General features: G+C 41.4%; 1 protein-coding gene across 1 annotated transcript in view; it reads right to left on the bottom strand.

Moving 5' to 3' along the window:
- Positions 1-21,098, bottom strand: part of LRP2 (LDL receptor related protein 2) — a 198,846-nt gene that overhangs the window by 19,977 nt on the left and 157,771 nt on the right. Inside the window, exons 54-66 of the mRNA XM_082396835.1 lie at positions 20,526-20,703; positions 19,264-19,460; positions 18,275-18,520; positions 17,418-17,546; positions 16,323-16,442; positions 15,453-15,569; positions 14,576-14,692; positions 13,579-13,716; positions 10,869-10,991; positions 7,492-7,620; positions 4,022-4,153; positions 2,855-2,986; positions 1,022-1,165 (exon numbers count right to left, since the gene is read on the bottom strand). Coding sequence (XP_082252961.1) covers positions 1,022-1,165; positions 2,855-2,986; positions 4,022-4,153; positions 7,492-7,620; positions 10,869-10,991; positions 13,579-13,716; positions 14,576-14,692; positions 15,453-15,569; positions 16,323-16,442; positions 17,418-17,546; positions 18,275-18,520; positions 19,264-19,460; positions 20,526-20,703 — 1,902 coding nt within the window. The remainder of the gene's footprint in view (positions 1-1,021; positions 1,166-2,854; positions 2,987-4,021; positions 4,154-7,491; positions 7,621-10,868; positions 10,992-13,578; positions 13,717-14,575; positions 14,693-15,452; positions 15,570-16,322; positions 16,443-17,417; positions 17,547-18,274; positions 18,521-19,263; positions 19,461-20,525; positions 20,704-21,098) is intronic.

Below are 21,098 nucleotides of genomic sequence, written 5' to 3'. Positions count from 1 at the left end.
TGGCCGCGAGGCATGTGGGATCTTAGCTCCCTGACCAGGGATCAAACCCACACCCCCTCCACTGGAAAGCGAAGTCTTAACCACTGGACCGCCAGGGAAGTCCCTGAACCATTCTTGAAAAGTTCACTGTATTGTATAATGAAATGTGAAAACACAACAGCAATAAATCTTACATAGTTTGTTTGCAAAGCATTTTCATATCTGTCATCTCACTTGGTTTTCAAAACAACTCTCAGAGGGAGGCAGGCCGAACAAGATTACTGCTTTTATTTTACAGATAAGAAATGGAGATCCAGAGAACTGTTACAATTATTTAAGGTCATAAAGCTAGTAGATGAGGGAGACAGGCATAGAGCACAAGTTTTCCTGCCCCACTACCATCTCCCACATGCCATACAGAGCCATGAGAGACTCCACAGTAAACATCACTCATTTTTCCTTCATTGAGCACCCACCACACACACTGTACTAGATGCTGGGTCAGATGCCAGGCATGTAGAGATGAATTCGATTCAATCTCTGTCTCCAAAGAGCACACAGTTAAGACGTAGGGAGAGAAATACGCGGACAATTAGCTATAACTCAACATAACATGTGCTTTAGTAGAAGCGTGTATAAAATGCTACAGGCTCACAGAACTGTGCCAGGAGGGATTATCAAAGACATCAGAGGGGAGGTGACTTTGAACTGGGTCTTTGAGTAGAAATTTTCCAAGCGTACAACGGTGGGGAAGAACGGTCTCGGCAAGGGCAAAGACAAGGAGATGGTAAACCAAGGGACATGAGGTGATCCTGAAAGGACAGTCCCCAGAAATGGGAGAAGGTTCAGCGAGAAGGTGGGAAACACTGGCTGGGACGCACGGCCACAGCTACATTGTCTGGAGCACGCTGGGCGGGAGGAGCATCCCCTTCCACTCAGGCAACAACATTCACTCATTAGAAATAAATTCCCCAAAGTGCAACGCTTTATAATTCAATGTATTCAACTGCTATCGATGACCGAGGCCACAGTTCATACTCACTGAGGCCTGTGCCCTCTGGATCCCAATCGTAATCCATAGCCTGAATGCGTTCCTGGTCTTCAAGGTACTCTGAGAACTTCTCAGATGAGAGATTGTATTTTCGAATTCGCACGTTTTCGGGCAGTAGCAGCAAAGGAGGGTTACCTGTAAACAAATGAAGGGCTGATTAATCTGTTTGAATGCTACCTGAACTTTTGTTTATAACAGTAGGATATAAAACAGCAGATATCCTCCCTGCCCTTAAAAAACAAAACAAAAACGAATTTTTCTAAAAATTGATCTCTGTTAGTGAATAGAGCAGACCATCAACTGGGTTGCAAAATCTGTGACTGTCGACATCCTTGTCTCCATTTCAGGTAGAAAGCTAACATTTCTCTTAGGGATATTATCAGTTCTTTATCTTTGGGCAACAGTTTAAAGCTAAGCCAAGACTGAGACCCCTAGATAGCTACTTCTTTTTCACTGATTTGTTTTTCACTGACAGTAAAACAGACAAGATTGTAGACATTCAGTCTCACAGAAGAAATACAATACGTAGAGTCATACTAAAAGTTTACCCGGAAGTCCTCATTTCCCATTCTTTACTGACAGATTTTAATGATTCTTTTAGCAGGCAATCAGCTCTGTGACCCAATTTAGCTTCTAGCTAATGACAAAAAACAGCTTGTTCGTGGTTTAAAAAAAATTTTTTTTTTACTTAAAGCAGCTATGTAAATGGTGACTCATTCCAAGATGCATTGCCTAGAGTTTTTAAAATTTAATTTACTTGCATAATGTCAATCAAATCTAACTTAAGTAACTTTTAAAAGTTCATTTTATATATTTCCTTTATCTTGACATAATGTTTTATATAAATATTCTAATTTATTTCAGTCATCTCGTTAGTTAAGAGTTAAACATTTTCTAATTTGCCGCTTAATTACCACACCAACTGTTCAAATGCCTTTACCCTAGTTTTCCTTCAGTGTCAAAAATGCTTGGAGGGTAAAATATTTAAGTATGCTAGTCAAATGTATGCTTTAAAAGCCCAATTTGTATGAAGAAGTTGAACAGCCATTTTACCCTTCATCTGCAAAATAAAAATGCTATTTTCTTATCAAGTCCTTAAACTCATTTACAAACTTTAAATTCAAATCTATAAGATCATAAAGACCCCTTAACTGAGATATGCTGATTTAGATCAGACCTCTGGAAATCTGGACTATGATACTTCTGACTTTTATTGTCATTTCTATCTAGTATTTATTACTGCTTTCACTCAGGCCTGATTCTCAAATATTGGCATCAACCTAAAATGTAGAGCTAATGATTGAAGTCGCAAATAAGCCAGATGCTTTCTGTCTGTGATCAGTAGTCCATGAACAATAAAGAAACATTTCTCAACAGAATGTTCCTGATTTGCCCCAACTGACTGTGACCCATTGAATGCAATGTTTTTTGTGACCCGCTTTGGATTACTGGGCCTCAAACCTTGACCTCAGAGGACTGGGAGATTTTGGTGACCACCATCCTACAGGGAAGCATTTGTTGTTTGAATTCTCTAGAGAGTGACATTTTGTCCACTTTTTGAAGTTTGTATCCAGGTGGACCAGAGGCTAAATCCAGAATAATACGTAACCCCTGACTCTTGTTTGAACTCCTATGTATTTGTTAGGGGGTTGTAGTTAGTGTTTTAATTTGGCAGGGGAGGAGAGAGGAGAAGAGGGTGGATGGGTGTTGGAAGAGAAGTAGCTGGTGAATTTACAAAATAAGACTCTAAAGTTTATTTCCTGGTGTATTGTACTCATGAGCGTTGCTGAGTACATCAGTTAATCCCCAGGTCAACCATCCTACCGTCAGCTGCACACCGTCCTCCATGGCTGTCACTCACGGACCTGAACCCTTCAGCGCAGGAACACTCATAACTTCCTTTGGTGTTAAGGCAGTTCTGGGGACAAACCCCAAATTGCTCACATTCGTTGATGTCTGTAGGCAAAATAAAACCAAGTGGGCAACATCTGCTCCCATCCATTCCTTAGAGACCCTGCTTCTGTTTAAATCCATATTCACAAGCAATAAGGATGAGAAGAGTGCAGATGAACATAAGCAATGATGCCAATGTTTGTGGAACACTGACCAAGTTTCAGACACTGTTTCACGTGCTTTTCATGTTTTTTCTTCATTTAATCTTCCAACAAGACTCTCTGAGGTAGGGACTATTATTGAACCCAAAGTCCCAAAAACCAGATTTAAACGGAAGCAGTCCGACTCTGTACAACAGCAGAACAAGATTTTCCCTTTGGGGAAGCAGCTGTTGTGCTGTCGATGTTTGGTACCACTTCCCTCCTGCTAATTGGCTTCAGAAAGGGAAGTCATTGATTGGTTTTTTCAACTGAGTTCTTAAGCTTCAGCCCTTAAAAGAACTATTCTAATCATCTGAGTATGGCACATCATGAGATAGGAACAGTAAATTCAAATGATCAAATACACCTAAAATCATACTTGATATTTACCATTCTTGATAAGCTCCCTTAGGACTCCACACCTGGGAACTCATTTCCATCTGACGTAAGGAGGTATGTAATAAATACGTGTTGTTTGAAGAAAGTAAGGCTTGTGTTGTATAGCTGATTCACTTTGTTATACAGCAGAAACTAACACAACATTGTAAAGCAATTTTACTCCAATAAAGATGTTAAAAAAAAAAAAAGAAAAAAAAAGAAAATTTGATCTCAGACACTAGTACAGTAAGTAGCCATCATCACTCAGGTCTTCATTAATCATCTCAATTTCACAGACATTACTGAAGATGAGCTATGGCCCAATGCTCTGCAAGGCACCAGTAAGATAGCCTGGGGAAAAAGCAACAGGCATCCTTGAGTCATGGTCCTAGCTCATGAGCTAGGACCATGAGCTCAGCCCCATGAAGGGAATTAAACCATGTTTAGTAAAAGGGAATGAATGGAGAATCTAAAAAGTACAAGGTTCTCCCTAATAGGAATTGGAGGAAATATACTCTACCTTCACAGGAGTTTCTGTCGAAACTATTGGCTTCGAACCCAGGTCTACAGGAGCAGATGAATCCTCCTTCACTTAATTGGGTACAGTTGTGTTCACATAGATTTTCAGCACATGACCTTTCTTTTCCTGTATCTGAAAAACAAAATCCCAGCATCACAAATGAACAGTACAAAGCACATCAGCCACAAATGAAGAGTCAAGTGGTATATCAGAAGAACACCTACAGATAGCCAATTATAGAACATCTTGAGATGACCCCTTTCCATAAGCTTTGCAGAGCGTCAGAGACCTCTGTACAGGGCTATCTGGTAATGGCTTGAATACCATTTGTACAAATACATGTAATGTTAGATCCTTGAGGCAATTTTCCGATTATACTCAGCCCTGCCAGGCTCACCCTCAGAGCATCCGGTTCTGGACAGAATCACAGGCAGGGACTCTCTACAACTGTAACCACCTGCTCCGCTATCTTAATATTATATAATCATGTTTATATATAAATAGATACATCTCAAATGTGTGTATACATGTATCTATATACACACACGTATAAATAAAAGACACTGATACAGGTATCTCCTGACTCAATTCTTTTAAATAAAAATAGATTTATATCTAATTGTCTTCTATAGTAGGCAATGAAGTGAACTTAGCCACTTCTCAGGGTCCCTTAAGGCAGGGGTCCCTCACCCTTAGGCCGCAGACCACTACGGGTCCGCAGCCTGTTAGGAACCAAGACGCACAGCAGGAGGTGAGCGGCGGGTGAGCGAGGGAAGCTTCCTCTGCCGCTCCCCATCGCTCCCCATCGTTCGCATTACCTCCTGAACCATCACCCCACCCCCAGCTCCCATCCGTGGAAAAATTGTCTTCCACGAAACTGGTCCCTGGTGCCAAAAGGTTGGGGACCGCCGCCTTAAGGTACAATGACTGTGAGTATATGTGGTTTGAATAAACTAAAAACATTCAGTTTCAAAAACACAAAATAAAGCACAATGACATTCAATGGAATGCTGCCCTTGGATTTCATACTTAAAAGCTTTATACATGAGACTCTTATAATAAAGGTCTAGTCTGAGCTCTTAACAATGACACATTGCTAAATAAGTCTGTTCAGATTTTCTATTTCTTCCTGAGGCAGTTTTAGCATTTTTTGTCTAAGACTTTATCCTTTTCACCTAAGTTGTCTAATGCGTTGGCATGAAGTTTCTCATAGTATTTCTCTATTACCTTTTAAATTTCTGTAAGGTTGGTAAGTAACGTCTCCACTACATTGCTCAATAAATGTGACCTTATTTTTATCAACATGAATAGCCTTGAGCCAGTCACATAACCTCTCTGAGTCTCAAGTACATCATGAGGCTCTGTGATTTCCTCCCCATCTCTAAAATCTACAATGTGATTAGGGATCCCAGGAGGTAAAAATTTCTGGGCCAAGTGTTCCCTTGAATGAGTTATACTCTTGTGAAGCAAGAGTCCTTAACAAGAGCAGAACCCTATAACATTAAGAGATTCATCCTCAAATGTAAAGACCTTCCTGTAACTTTTTTCATTTGAAAACAATCACCATTTTAATTCGTAATACAAGAGATCTCCCCCAACCCAGATATATGATACTCTATTTAGGAAGTAGACACTCTATTTTCCATTTTATGAAGAAGGAAGAAGAACTACCAGACAGAGAAATAGCAGGTCAATCTATCTCTGTAATCACATAAATAATATTTGCAACCTGAGGTTAACTTCTTTTCTTTATCCCTCAGTGGTATGAGAAAAATGTTAATGTCTTTCCTTTCATGATTTTTAAATATTTTTGAAAAAGAAAACATATGTCCAAAACACTTCAGTGATCCTGTTTAAAAGAAAAGGAGGAGGAAGAGAAGGAGAAAGGAAAAGAAAAGGAAAGCAAGTGGATTAGCAGCATCCAAGAACTGGTGTTTTAAATAAGAATTCTATGTCTTAGTCAAATTAGCCCACTGCAGTAAGACTGAATTCCATATCACAGATCCGCTTAATATCTGCAAAGAAATGCTGCTTCCATACCATATTAATGCCTGTGATACCTATTTCCTTTAAATAAACCCTGCTTTTAATTAAATGTCATTTGAATTAAAAGTACTGCGGTTAATTTTCAGGCTTTTAACTGGCACAGGTAACTAAAAGAGAAACCAATGTTTGACCTAAGCCTAACTTGGAAATATTCCAAAGTCCTGGAACCATTCACATATCAGTCTCTAGGCAGCAGAACCCAAATCTACCTTTGGGTTTTACAAATTCCATCATGTTTATGCTTTTTAAATATTTAATCAAGTCACATTATTATGTCCAAAACTCCAGGCCCCACTGAGAAAGTGTGTGAAACAAATGGCAAATCAACTCAATATGGCTGATTCTTCATCTTCCTTTGTAACCCACACAGGAGAAAATTTGCCAGGAAATCTTTGGGGCGCCTCAGAAAAAGGTGATTAAAGCCCACAAAATTGAAAGCATGTGGAGCTAACTAAGGTGACTAAGTCCAGACTTGTAGGGTTTGAAGAACTCCCTCCTTTTTCCTGAGAAGAAATCGAGGCCTGACAAAGTCAGTATGCACTCGAAGTGGCACAGTTAGTTGCAGAGGAACTAGAAGCCAGCTCTTCCAGACTGGAGTCCCAGGACTGTTCAAATTCTGCCTCTGCCACTCTGTGTGACCTCAAGCAAGTTACTTAAGCTCTCTGAGCTTTATTATATAGTTAGACATAATAGCAGTAATCCCCTGGAGCTATCTTGAGTGACAAATTAGAGAATGTATGTGAAAGCATTTCATAAACGCTATAAAGGACTACCAAAGTGCGAATTATTAGCATGCCCTTCCAAGATTTCCATCACAATATTAAGCTAGAATCATCCCTTGATTGCATACACCATCCTTTCCCTACACAAAATCCTCTCTTAAAAATAAGTGGTCCTTCCAAGGTCCCCTGTGACATTTCCATTCTTACCAACCACTCTTCCCCTATGCGCCAAAGATACTGCATTTGGCTTAAGATGAAAAAATGTACAAACTAAGAAACAAAATTAATAGCTTTAAGGTGCTGAGAGGCACCTAATGAACTGGGAAGAGGATATGCCCTGCAGTTAAACAGATCAGAGTTCAAATCCTGACTCCGTTTCTTAATGACAGGAAGACATAGCCAATTTATTTAACCTGTAAGCTGGTTTCCTCACTTGTTTAAAAGAGAGAGACAGAGAGACAGACAATACCTAACTCACAGGATTGTTACAGGGATGAAATGAGATAATCCATGTACTGTTTGGCACGATGTCTGGTATAGAATAAGTGTTCAATAACAGGTAGCTATGGGCTTGACTGCAGTTCAGAACACAATGTGTAAATGAAAGAGAAACGTGGTTATCGTCTACTTTATGTTATTGCATGCTTTCAGTAGGTTAACCTGAGTTACTACAATGAAGTATAAAAATAAGTATTTACTTACTGCATCCCGTCTCATCAAAATGGTCACCACAGTCATTGACATCATCACATACCAGGTGCTGTGAAATGCAACGTCCATTGCTACACTTAAATTCATCTTCTGTACAAGGTCTAGGAGTTGGTTCTGCACCTATAATTTAAGAATAAGGTAAAGTCAAAACCTTTTCTTCTGTGAAACACGACGCTTCCTTCTGTGGCAGAGGCAGTATTTCCACAAATAAGCTCGTGCGCTTCCCTACAATTCCTCGTCTCCCTTGCAGTTAGGTTGGGACCATGTGTCTTGTTCAGGCCAATGGACTATGAGTTGGAGGTGACACGTGTCACTTCTGAGCTGAAGCTATTAAAGCCTATGTGCCTCCCTGCTCAGCAACCCAGGGACCATGTGTATCAGGTGGCCTTGCGTCAAGATGGAGAAGGGCGTGCAACCTGCGCTGGCCTTTACGTGAGTGAGAAATAAGCCTTTGCTACGTCACACCACTGAGAGTTTGAGATTTGTTGGTTGCGGTCGCTAGTATTAATTACCCTAAATGATATAGAAGTAGGGCACTTCCATAACAAAAACCTAAAATATTTGGCATTGGCGTCAGTCAGGAGGCAGGCAACGAGGATAGTGATCCCAAAGGAGGGAAAGATGGAGACCTGTGTTACGCAGTGGCAAAGTATTTGTAAAGTTGTCACCTCGGAAAAACTGGAAGGCGGACCACATGTTTACTGAACTTGTCGATCTGGGCAAAGAGGTTAGAAAATGTAATGTTAATAATAATGTGCACGGGTTGCCATTACCTGAGTTTGGCAAGAAAGAGATAAGCTCGGGGAAGAACTGGTTGATTTACAAGCAGAAATCAAAGAAAATAAAGTCCAGAAATTTACAGTTTGCAGAGAACCTACTGCATTTCGATGACACAAGACTCTGAAGTTTAAAAAGGACCAGTCAAATCTCTTAGTTGAATTAAAGCCCATCTACTTTTCTGGCCTGAATATAACTGACAAAGTTGACACAAATGTGCATGAGGGAAACAAAGCAAAGAAATGCAACAAATTCAAGAACTGTGTCTCAAAAAAAAAACCCCAAAACCAAACCAAACAAACAAACAAAAACACTGAGTAAGGTTATTGACGCTTAGAACTAACCGGAAGCAAGCAGATCAAAAGCCTGCTCGGTTTCTGAAACATATGACCAAATAAACCAAAGCACTGTGACTGAGGTGACAAAACTCTTGGGCCCCCAACCTTCTACAAGCAGGGAGTGGCTGGGAAAGCTGTACCGCCCCTAAGGAGGGCATACTCCCTTGTTCCCTCTTCATTTGAAGAGGGATATAGACAAGCAACCACTCCCAAAGGGCGGAGGCAGAGACAATGAGGAAAAATGGGCGTAGGTGCTCCTCTGAGGGCAGAGTCTTGACCTCATCAATGAATCTCCTCCACTCCCCACTATATAAGGGCCTTCACAATGTCTGCACAGGGTAAACATACAATTTACTCTCCAAGTCGATACACTTGTGAGAGGGAAAGGAGCTCTATTAACAATTCCACTAGGGCAACAGACGTAAATCAGGACTGTCCTGGGCCAACATGTGCCACCATAGCCCAGTGGCATTTCAGAATTGCTACAGAACAGGGATGGCAATGAGTCTCTCATTCTTTCTTTCCCAATGAGGATGTTTATTTCCATTATGCTCCCCCTGTTCTACCACTATCTACTGGGGGCAGGAGACACAAATAAAACTAGTCTCTTAGTTTATGGGTCTCCAGACCAAGAGGAAACACATCTGGAATTGATGGCACGACTACTGCCTGTCACCTGGAGCTCCTGGATTTCATTTACTGAGAGGGACTCTGGGTTATGTCCCTGGGGGAGGGGTTAAGAGTGTTCTATGCATGGAAAGAAAAGTGCACAGGGAATTTTAGTGACACCAGGGTAAATTGTGGTAGAAACAAATGGTGTTCACTAAATAGCCATGCACTTCCCTGCATTTCCCAGTCCCCCGTGCAGTTAGATTGGGACCATGTGACTAGGGCCAACCAATGGACCGTGAGCATGCGTGACACCTGTCATTTCCAGGCCCAGCAAGTTAGGAAACTGTCTCCTCCATTTCTCTCTTCTCCTGCCTCAGCAACCTTGAAGACTATGTGTTCCAGATGACATCATTACAGGATGGAGGGAGTTGCCTGACCTTCATCAAACTTTAGTCCTCTGCTGTTTTAAGCTATTGAAATGTTGCAGTTCGCCTACTGTGATGGTTAGCAGTGATTCCTCTAACATCCTGCTCCCTGAGAAGAATTTTAGCTTACTACCCCTTTTTTTCCCACTCTGGGATTTGACCACATGCTACAAATGTCTGGCTCCATTGAAAAATGGCATGATTGACAGGGGAAATGGAAAGAGAAGAGGGAAAGGGGTAAACCTGCCCCAATTTTTTAAAAAGGTTTTATTTCTAGGTTTTCATTCTTTTGTGCTATGCTTCAAACAAACATATTAACAATCTTATAACCACAGGTTCATCTCTGCCCCAAAAAGGTGAGGGAGAGGGAGGGTACAAACTTGAACATGGCAAGAGTATCAAAGTGCCCTTGACACCCAGTCTCCGGGATGGCCATCTGGGATGGCAGCTGACAGTAAGCATTTTAAGACCACATCAATATAAGGAATAGAAAATAGAAAAGTTAAGCATTTATCTAAATTTTCCCAGATAATATCCTTTTAGGAAAAAAAGTAATTCGACTCAGGAGGAATAAGTTTCCTCACTGACTTTTTCTAGATAAATTAAATTGCCCAGAAAATTAATCAACTCTCTCCTTCAATGGATAGATTTAAAACAGTCTCAGAATGGAAAAGCACAGATTTTTCAATATCTAAAATATTAAATGCAGCCAGTTTGAAACTTATCTCTTAAAATAATCTATCATCTTTCTCTTCTGGGAAATGCATTTTCATTTTAAAGAAGGGTATTAGATAAGCTCTGTGAACACCAGAGCTGCCTTACTTAACATGATCTTTTCAGTGTGGCATTGAGAATTTCCCATGCCTAGATTGGCAATTAGAAACTCTAGGCTGAAGAGTGACCAAACCTCATCTTTGAAAAGAGAGAAACCATTAATTTGTGAAGTGTGACTCAACCACTGTTTAGTATTTGTTCTCACTTTCTTAAGGAACTTGCCAACATCTGGTTCAAATGAAATAGGAAGAAGCAGGGAAGGGTTGCATCTGAGTGATGCGTGTTTATAGGGTCTTGCAAACAATAATGTCCACGGAGATCTGCACTCATGGGTGCAGCTCAAGCCTCTACAGAACAAACTGAAATCCCTGAGGTACATTTTGCAAACTGCAAGCAATTGGGGGCCCTTCTCTTTCCCTTCTCCCTTTTGACTTTTGCTTACAGTTCTCCTTTTTCTCATCACTTCCATCTCCACAGTCATCCTCATGGTTGCACAGCTCGTGACGATAAATGCAGCGATTGTTGTCACACCGGAAACGGTGTGGTGAATCACAGGGAACGCTCACTAAAACACAAGATGGAAAAGCAAAAGTACAGGTTAAGAGCAAAACATAAGAGTCAGTGTCTAAAAACACTCCTGTGCCAGCGCCAGGCTTGCTTGATTCATCCCTTCATTGGCTTGTTCGATTAACCAATCGACAAATAGCTCTTGAGTGTCTAGTTGACACCGTGGCGCTGTGCCGGGCATCAGATTCAATTGGAAAAAAGAAAGACACAATCCTTATCCTCATGGGATGTTTATTCTAGCAGGAGAGCAGACTTTACAAATTAACCATTCAACTACAACTGTGGTAAGAGCCACAAAGGAAACATGCTGTGAAAGCATCTACTGTGGAGATATGATATAGATCTGGGGGAGGAGGGGTCAGAAGAGGCTTCACATGGAAAAATTCTGAGTCAGGAAGGCAGGCTTCTGGACCTGAATAAAAGGTCTCTGGGCTGAAGCATGGAGTGAGAGGGACAATGGTGGCCAGGAGGCTGGAGAGGCCAGCAGGACCATACCTGAGCCAAGAGGCCACTGTTTGTCCCTCTGACTGGAGTTATCATTGAGCCTCTAGAACACAAAGTCTTTTCATTAAAGTTTTACACCATGATGGACTTTCCTACCTGAATTCCCTCACCTATTCCACTTAAAGTTGATATTTCATAAGCAAACCCTGACTCACTTTATTACCCAGAATTAGACCTCTGGCTAATGCTTGTGTCCCTGTGAGGAACCTACAGGTAGAACCCAGGTCCCTTAGTTGCTACAGGGGAAACGGTCCTCTATGCATGTACCAGGAATTCAGTGAACTCAACACACATGTTCCTCTTTCCCATGGAGGACTTGGGCTGTTTGATTTTCCTTCTGCCTTGGTACCACAAACAGGGAGCAAGAAGAGAGACTTGTAATGAGGTTGGGGGGAAAAAATTCAGCTCTGAGAGCTGGTTCTTGGAAGTATCGTTAATAGAACTTTGCAAGAATTATTTGCTGTGAAAGGCAAATGCAACATTATAAAACAGTGTTGGTCACTTTTTCATGTGGCTATATGTCTCTGCCTCCGCAAAGTTTAATTTTACTAACTATGGGCACTGTATCTTTTAGAGGGAAGCAACTTCCTGAGGACTTCTTCTTTGAAAGTTACACATGCTTAAGATGTTTTTCAAGATTCATCAAGTGAAAAACAAAACAAAACATGGTTAGTTCCTTATACAAAACTTAGATGTGGTAAGGAAAGTGTTGGGATGCCACTGGGAAAATATAGTGTACGCTAATTCAAAGTTCTCTGGGGGGAAGGAATACTCTGATATATCATTTTCTAGAGTCAAATCCCTGGGCTAAAAATGAATTGTTTTCGAAGGCCACAAAATGTTTAAAACTATGGATGTTTGCCCAACTTTCTCATGTCCCAAATAGAGAACTAAGCAGGAAGGCCAAGTGAAAGCACACTAATGCAGATGAATCTAGGAAACTGAATGGAAGAGGTGATGAGAGCCTCAGAAGCAAATTGCAGCTAAGTCAGACTAGGAGTTAACCAAGAGTTCCAGAAGGAATGTTTCTGGGAGTGTCTTCTCCTGTGTTGGGGGCTTTTACTTACATGAAATTCTTAACCTTTAGCTTGCACCAGGATCACCTGAAGGGCTTATTAATGCAGAGAGTGCTGGGTCCCCCTGCCAGAGATTTGGATCGGGTAGATCTGGGGTGGGCCCATGAATCTGTATTTCTAACACGTTCCCAGGTAATACTGACTCTCCTAGTACAGAGATGACACTCAGAACTACTGCCCTTGAGTCTCTCCAATGACTCAAAGCATGGAGCAAAATGACCAAAACAAACTCTATTTTCATTCACTTTGTTAAAATCAGTAGTTCTCAACCAGGAGACTAAACTAAAAGCTAAGGAGCTTTCTCAATATACATTTTGCTCAGGCCTGACATGTCCTTGGACATTCTGGTTCAATAGTCTAAGCCTAGGGTGGGACCAGAGCGTGTGCTTTTGAAATACCTCTCCCCAGGTGATTCTGATGGGTTTAAAAAATAAATAGACACAAGAGGGAAGAGATATGGGGATATATGTATATGTATAACTGATTCACTTTGTTATATAGCAGAAACTAACACACCATTATAAAGCAATTATACCCCAATAAAGATGTTTAAATAAATAAATAAATAAATATGCATCATACAACAGAAAAGAATTAGATGGGCTTGAATTGTGATGTAAAGTGAAGTGACTAAGGACTAACTAGTTTTAAAATTTCCTAAAGGTGTTCTCTGAAGCTCTGGGGGTTTAGCAGAAGTACTCTGAGGGGCACTGAAAGTAGGATGGAGCAGGAGAGATGTACACCCCTGCCCTAACTCAGACTTCAACCACAACAGATCTGCCTCTATTTATACAAATTGCCTTTGAGGGCCACAAAATGTTTAACACTTTGGATGCTTGCCCAACTTTCTCATGTTCCAAGTAGAGAACTAAGCAGGAAGGCCAAGTGAAACCACACTAATGCAGATCATGTGTCCAGTACTCAAAAATTGTACAACCGCCCTCCTGGATCACATGCTCCACATAAGAAACATTGACAACACCACCCCCAGTCTCTCTCACTCACAGCACAGATGAAGTTCTTCATCGGAGCCATCGCCACAGTCGTTATCACCATCACACTTCCAAGATGACTGGATACAAACATGGTTTTTACATTCGAACATAGTAGCTGGGCAGTATGCCCCATTCGGAAAGCGAGTGGCTGTCGGTGGGGAGGAGACATAGTCAAATTATTAGAAAAAGATACCTTTTGGAAAGCTATCTGGCTGTTTCTCCTTTACAGAAAGAGCTCTCCTAATGGAAAGAGTTCCATTATAGCCTGCCCTTCCTGATTCAACCAGATGTTCTGTGGCTTTAAACTGTCTGAAATTCTGACGGAATGTTTCTTAAGGATAGATGACCAAGCCCAGTATTCAATGACATGAGTCATTCCGTGGACAGCACTGCACTTTTTCTTTATAGGCAAGTGCAACCCTTCAGCGGTGTCAACACTGGCTTTTCCTATCATCCATTTATACAGTCTCTTGGAAACCAGGTTTTAAGATGAGGCAACCGCATTATCAACAAAATCCACCATGGATAATCATCAACAATTTTTATTCAGTGATTCAAAAAGACCAAAATGCAAATGATCATATTGGCTTTATACTTTTAAACAATTTTATATGCCATTATTCAATTCAGAAAATGTTTAATGCTGGGACTTCATTATGTTTGAATACCCTTTTATTCATGGCTTGAATATTCTTTTACCTGCCAAGTTTTTATCCAATTAACGATTTGTAGAGTAGCTGATAACATTAAATACTTTTGTTAGCACAGACACTTAATATATTCTCTATTTGAAATATTATTAATGAAATGCACTTGAATGTCTACTGTGAAATATATGTACATGGTGACTCAGGCCCCAGGTAAACTGATAATTATCAATGAATGCTGAATAGAAAATATCTATGGTCTTTTAATATAAGAAGTGGTGGCTGATGGGAAAGGTTGGGTCTAAACTGCCATATCCATACATTTCAGACAAACGGTGCCACGGGTGTCTAGAAACTTACGGCAAGTGGCTTCATCAGAGGCATCGTGACAATCGGCAAACCCATCGCATTTCATTTGGTCAGGAATGCAGTGCCCACTATCACACTGAAAATATCCAGGATGGCAGGTTATCATCTCTGAAGAGAAAAGACTGTCATTTCCAGGATGCCTTGGCATTCTCAGACAACTGTTAGTTCCGTGGAGGGTAGTAAGTCTTCCATCACATTCCTATCCATACCCGGTGACTGGCTCACAACAAACCCACGCCTCGTGGTTAGCGAGTAAATAAACTCTCAAAGGTACACCTTCCCCGTTCAAAATATGGAGATGGAAGTAGCGATCTCTCTTCTATTAAATATCTCTAGCTCTTAAACTTTTCCTCAAAAACCTGAACTCCCCAACTTTTACTGTTTTGCATGCTGATTTTTCTCAGACTCAACCCTTAATCAGTAAGAGCTATAAAACTACTTGGGGTTTATGATTCCTATTCTAACATCTGACCTCTACACCAGGGAGCTACAGCTGTATATATGTTTTAGGGCCACTTTCTGGAGAATAGTAGGAAGACCAATGTTCTTATTTGTTTATAAGGTCCATGCAGATTAAACTCTGTTCCTAGCAGAGGTTTAAGTTAAAATGAGATTTTTTAAACTCTCTTGCGATTTTCCCCTATTATTATTGATCTAGACTGCTATAAGGTATCATAAAGCATAGAAAAAATATATATAAAGCAGAAGGTACTGTAATGTTAAGGTTTATATATTACATAAATTACACAGAAATCATTTAAGTCTAAAAAACCTTCCAAACACACATGTGAAGTCCCTACTTCCGACCAATACGCTGACCCTAGTACAAGACTCTCTGGAAAGCCCCTTAAAGAGCTGTGACAGTTACCGCAGTCCCGCTCATCTGAGTTGTCCCCACAGTCATTGTTTTGGTCACAGATCCATCGAGAAGGAATGCAGCTCTGATCATCACACCGAAACTCGCTCTCTGTGCATTCCCGGGGGGCTGAAAAAGAAAGCCACATGGCCATTAGAGGGCACCAGGAATCATACATAGGGGACAGGCTTGTGGACCGGCCCAAGTGTCCTCTGTGCCTAACGCCCTCCTGTGTCCCAAGTCCCAGACTGTCCAGCCTCCAAAAATAGACTTTACACCTCAATTGTAAGTCTGTAAAGAATGGACTTTGTCAAAAAGTTTGTCCAAAGGTGATTTAATCTTAAGATAATTTTTCATTTCCTGAAACTCCAGATAACCTCCTATAGGATTCAACATGAACTTTCTTATGAACAATAAAATGCCAATTGGATCGCCCTTTTGTGTAAGAAGTTTTTAGTCAATTGATAATTGCAGGTGTAATCAGCATCCTGATTCTCTCAACTGCCTATACCTTCTTACTTCCAAAAGGGGACTAAAGTCAGAATGTATTTCATGTTAGTTAATCTGAAATCGATATATATCATAAGGCAATGATATATTGTAAGTCATCTCAAGTTCTTTTTGAAAAAAAAATAAACTTGAGTATAAATAAACAAATAAGAGACAAAAGATATACTTGGGTAAATATTCTTCTCCCAGAGCTTGATTACAACCAGCTGAGAAGAAATTGAAAAAGTAGTAATGTACCAGTCAGAAAACAAGAGATCAGGTAGCCATCCTCCTACCCTTTGAGGATGAACGGCATAGACAGTTGAATTACAGACAAAAAGCTGACATCACCACTCCAGTGGCACGTAAGGATGAAGGACCCTGAACACTCACTACAGTTTTCCTCATCTGAATGGTCTCCACAGTCACTGTGCCCATCACATCTCCAGCGAAGAGGGATGCAGTGGTGATTTGTACAGCGAAATTCCCCAGAAGGTTTGCATGCCATCGACTCTGCAAAGCACAGTCATTGCAAATACTTCAGAAACCCATGGTCAAGAAATGTCGAAGTAGTACTGGCCTTCTTGTGAGATGGTCTGAGGCTTATGCTACCATATTCTCAAAGCTCCCAGAAAGAGGAATGCCAGCCACATTCACTGTCAATATTCCTCTTTAGGCTAAACTGAATCTATCCTACTGTTTGAAACTAGATCCGTTCTCTTTTGTAGAAACTGTTCAAAAAATGATTTGGTCCCTGGCTTGCAATTTGCAACGAAGGCCTGGAAAGGAAAATTAAGTGATGCCACCAGCAAACAAAACATGTCCATCACATTGTCTTTAGTTGATTAGATTCAGTGTTCTTATTAAAATAACCCAATATCTTCCTTACCTCTCTTCCAACTAAACCTAACACACACACACAGAGACATTGTTATCAAGTTAGAGTATATGCCTAATCTTGGCAAATTCCATTCATTCATTTGGCCTTTTGTCCATAAATTTTCTATGTTGCCAGACACAGAGGATGTGGAAAGTCAGAGGGAGATTCAGAATATGAAAATCTCCAAATAAGAAATATTCTGATTTTAAAATATCCTTTTTAGAGATAGATACCAAATCTTTTCTCTACTCCCCCTTTCATTCCTTTCAATCAATCTCTAAGATTAGACAGACAGTTTAAACTTGTCAAGCATAAATAGGAATTCTGCACTTGGGAGAAATTACACAAATTCCTAACATCTTCACAAGGTCTTCCCCAAGTATAGTATCCTTTGAGACACATTTCATTTAAGATGTATAAAGTAAACTCCCAATATCCCTGTAAAATGCCACAAAAATGTCACATGTTATTAGAGGCGAACAAAGGAAGGATGATGTGGGAAACCCACTCTCATCCCCGGTGAACAAAGGAAGGATGATGTGGGAAATCCGCTCTCATCTCCTGCTAAGTTGTTTGCCCCTCCCTCCTCCCCTGCAGCCCCTCCCTACCACAGTCCTGCTCATCGCTGTTGTCCCGGCAGTCGTTGAAACCATTGCACACAGCCCACTGCAGGATGCAGCGGTAGTTTGTTTTACAGTCGAATTCCGTATAGTTGTCACAGCGGTAGGCAGGGCTCACTGAAAAGAGAGGAAGGAGCAAGGTCAGAACTGAAGTCTCGGCCCTGCCAGGAAACCAAAGACACCTTTCCATTGTCTTATTTAGGATGCGGTGCTGATGAGTAATGGTGACCATGTTACCAACCAAACGGACTCTGGCAACTGTGTCTCTTTTAGGTGTGATCCGTTCACCCAAAGCAGAAAGACAGAGTCCTTAAGTTTTCTCACCGTTTCATTACCACTCATTTATGTTGCAGTCAAACTTTGGGGGGAGTGGGGCGGGGTGGGGGGGAAGAACTGGGTCTGAAGTAAAAAAAAACCAGGTTGAAGCGTCAGCTCTGGCACGAAGTAGAAAAGTGACCAACCACTGAACATGAAGCTCAGGTTCCTCACTTGTAAAATGAGAGTTGGTAACACCCACTTTCCCTACCTCACCATGTTTCTCTGAGGCTCAAAAGAGAAAGTGCTAGACAGACAAAGTGTAAGTTCTTGTTCTCATATTCTGGACAGTTAGACATTCGTGTATGGAGAGCAGGAATCAGCCGCTTGAGAACCGGGGGCGTGGTTCAAACCGCAGGCTGTGCGTGCGGCTCTCCTTTGCCTTGTGGTGCCGGAAGAGCCGCGGGGAAGAGCCAAGAGGGGGCACCCCATGGGGCTGCAGCAGGGGCTGCACACCCTCTCTCCATCCACACAGAGCTGCTCTTGTTCCCTGCTCCCGGTCAGGCCAGGTCCCTCTCACAGGAACTTACAGCATTCCTGGAGGGGCTCATCTGAGTAGTCTCCACAGTCATTGTCTACATCACACTTCCAGCTCTGAGGGATGCAGTGGCCATTGGCACACTTAAAATAGCCCGGCCGGCAGGTCCTGCTGGCACAGTGGGAACTGTCTTCGTCCGAGTTATCTCCGCAGTCGTCCTCCATGTCACACTGCCAGGATTCCGGGATGCAACGTTTGTTGGCGCACTGCCACTCGCTGGACTCACACTGGTGATGCTCTGCAAGCGAGGACGTTTGGTTATCAGCTTGGAAGGTGTCAGGAACAAAAGCTCCTAATTTACACTAATGGATCCTGGAGAACTCGATTATAATTTCTTCTTAGAGGACTTATGCCCTAATGCACTTATTATTAACCAGTACCACTACATGAGCAGTTAGTCCTTTGACTATTACTGTCTCCTAAATTCTTAAATATCTTTTTCTCGCATGCAGAATTAGGGGATAAGGACTGAATCGCTGACAGCCTACTAAATTCACCTTCTGCTGTACCTGCTGCCCTAATGGACAATGGTTTTCAAACTTTCTGTTTGTTGCTATTGTTTATGTGTTGATTTTGGTTTGGAGAGTTGTCTTTTTGGGTTTTGGTGGGGCTTTTTTATTTTTTTATTTTTTGGCTTTTTAAAAATGGAAACATAAATATTACAACTGAGAGTCCCTGTTTAAAATGTGGGAATCCCTCATTTCATCCTCAATGTTAGCTCTCAAAGGAGATTCTATGCACAGCATACAGTAAAGAACCATCAATATAGACAACTTAGTATCTACCTCAACCATCTTCCTTGTAGAGACCTTGGGATTTTTTTAAAACTTTATAAAAATAGATATAGGATGGACTCTGAGGTTTTTTTTTCCCTAGGAATTTGGACCAGTTTTTGGATTATGACATTCAGAAAATCCCTACAGAACCATGGGCGATCAACTATAGAAGTGGGCAAAGAAGGTAGAAAGCAATTCAACACACCACAAAGAACAGAGTCTTCATCGGACCCATCAGGGCAATCCTGATGAGCATTGCATATGAAGTGTGGGCTGGTACAGTTGCCATCCATGCACTGGTACTGTCCTAACCGGCAGTAGCGCTGCGGGCAAGTGATGGGTTCATCGGAACCATCCAAGCAGTCTCTCTGCCCATCACATTTCCACCAGATAGGAATACACCTACACAGAGAAAACAGAGCACTTCTCCTAGCAAAACACCAAGTGGCTAGAGGAGCAGGCAATGACTATACAGAGAGAAGAAGGCAAAATTGAATTCCAAGCAATGATACACACGAGTTCTCTCACAGCCCAAGAAGAGGATCAATTAAACCTTGGCTACTGTGGAATATTTTCAGAGAAAACATAACGAGGTGACATAGAACAGGTTTGTTAAGACCCAACACACACTGAAAAAATGCTTTGAGTATGATGATTAAATTCCTGCCACGACAAAGAGTGGAGTGTGTGTTTGGAGCTGTGGTTCTGGAAACAGGGATTGGGTGGGACTGTCAGCCAGAGGGATATATGACATTTGGGTACTGGCTGGAAAGCTGGAGGCACTAACATTTGTAGAGAGCCTATGTCGTGATGGGTGTATGCTAGATTCTTAACCTAGGATACCTTATTCAATCGTCAGAATAATCTGCCACTGAATCTTAGATGTTATGATTTGCATTAACACCTCTTCTTGATCTCACTCTCTGACTCAGAGCCCCTAGTCGTCAAGGCCTGTGGCCATTGTGAGGGAAATAATCTGTGACCGTGTTTCATAACAAATACAAATGATCAAAAATGGATTTGAATGTGTGACCCTGGATCCTCTGGCATAGTCATCTAAGGAGCTAGGCCAGCATATGTTTGAAAAAGAGAGAGAAATTCTATCACTCCTGAGGGCTATTTTTCAGTGTACACTTATATACATTTTTGGCCCTGAGACTTTGGACAATTCCTTAGAAATAAAAAAAAACACACAGTTTGCTTCCTTGCCTCAGAAACAAAAACTTGCATGCATGGGCGTAACCATTTGGTTCACAAATTCCTTCTTTCATGGACAAAATTATCTGAAGTTAGAGAAAGTTGGACGGTTGGAGATCCAACTTTCCTGGTCTTGGTGCATCCCAAATGAGCCACGTTAATTAGCCAAAATCTTGGTTCATTGGAAAACTCCCATCCCCTGGAGGCTTGAAGTTCAATGTGTGTCCAAGGGCTGGAGAGGCAATGGGGAGAGGGAGGAGAGAGCCTTACATTTCACTGTTGGCACACAGGAATTGGGTGCTAGAGCACATGGGCAGGCACTGAGTGCTGTAACTATGCCGGACAGTATGGAAGTTATCTGGACACTCGCAAGTGAACCCACTGCCTCCTTCTTTGATGAGGCAGAGATGAGAACAGCCACCATTGTTGGTACTGCAGGGATTAGTCACTAGTGAAAGAAGGAAGAAAATATATGTTCATTCACTTAAAGAGAGTATCAAGCACAGACGCGCTGATTACCGGCCGCATAAAACTCATCACCTCTTAGTAAAAATAACGTTATCCTAGATTCATGCTTTGTGCAAAAGTTCATAAAGAGTACATATGGTAGAGCTGTTTTAGCAACCCTGTTGCTAGTACAGAAAACTGATTTATGTGCTACCAGAAGTGAGGCTTACTCACTGGTGTTGGGCTAGAAAAAATGTGTCTCCCAAAGTTCTTGGACAGCAGGTGGGAAATTTAGTTTACATCCATGTGCCCACAATCTAAGTTAAAGTTTTAATTTTCAGCAGATGCTATATTCTCTCATCCTAAGGATACAGGCAACAGAAGTTGCACAAGAAT

The sequence above is a fragment of the Balaenoptera borealis genome (assembly GCF_965194805.1).
Source record: "Balaenoptera borealis genome assembly, chromosome: 6".
Taxonomy (NCBI): Eukaryota; Metazoa; Chordata; class Mammalia; order Artiodactyla; family Balaenopteridae; genus Balaenoptera; species Balaenoptera borealis.
The sequence above is the reverse complement of the archived record's forward strand: the minus strand, read 5'-3'. Positions and strand labels throughout refer to the sequence as shown.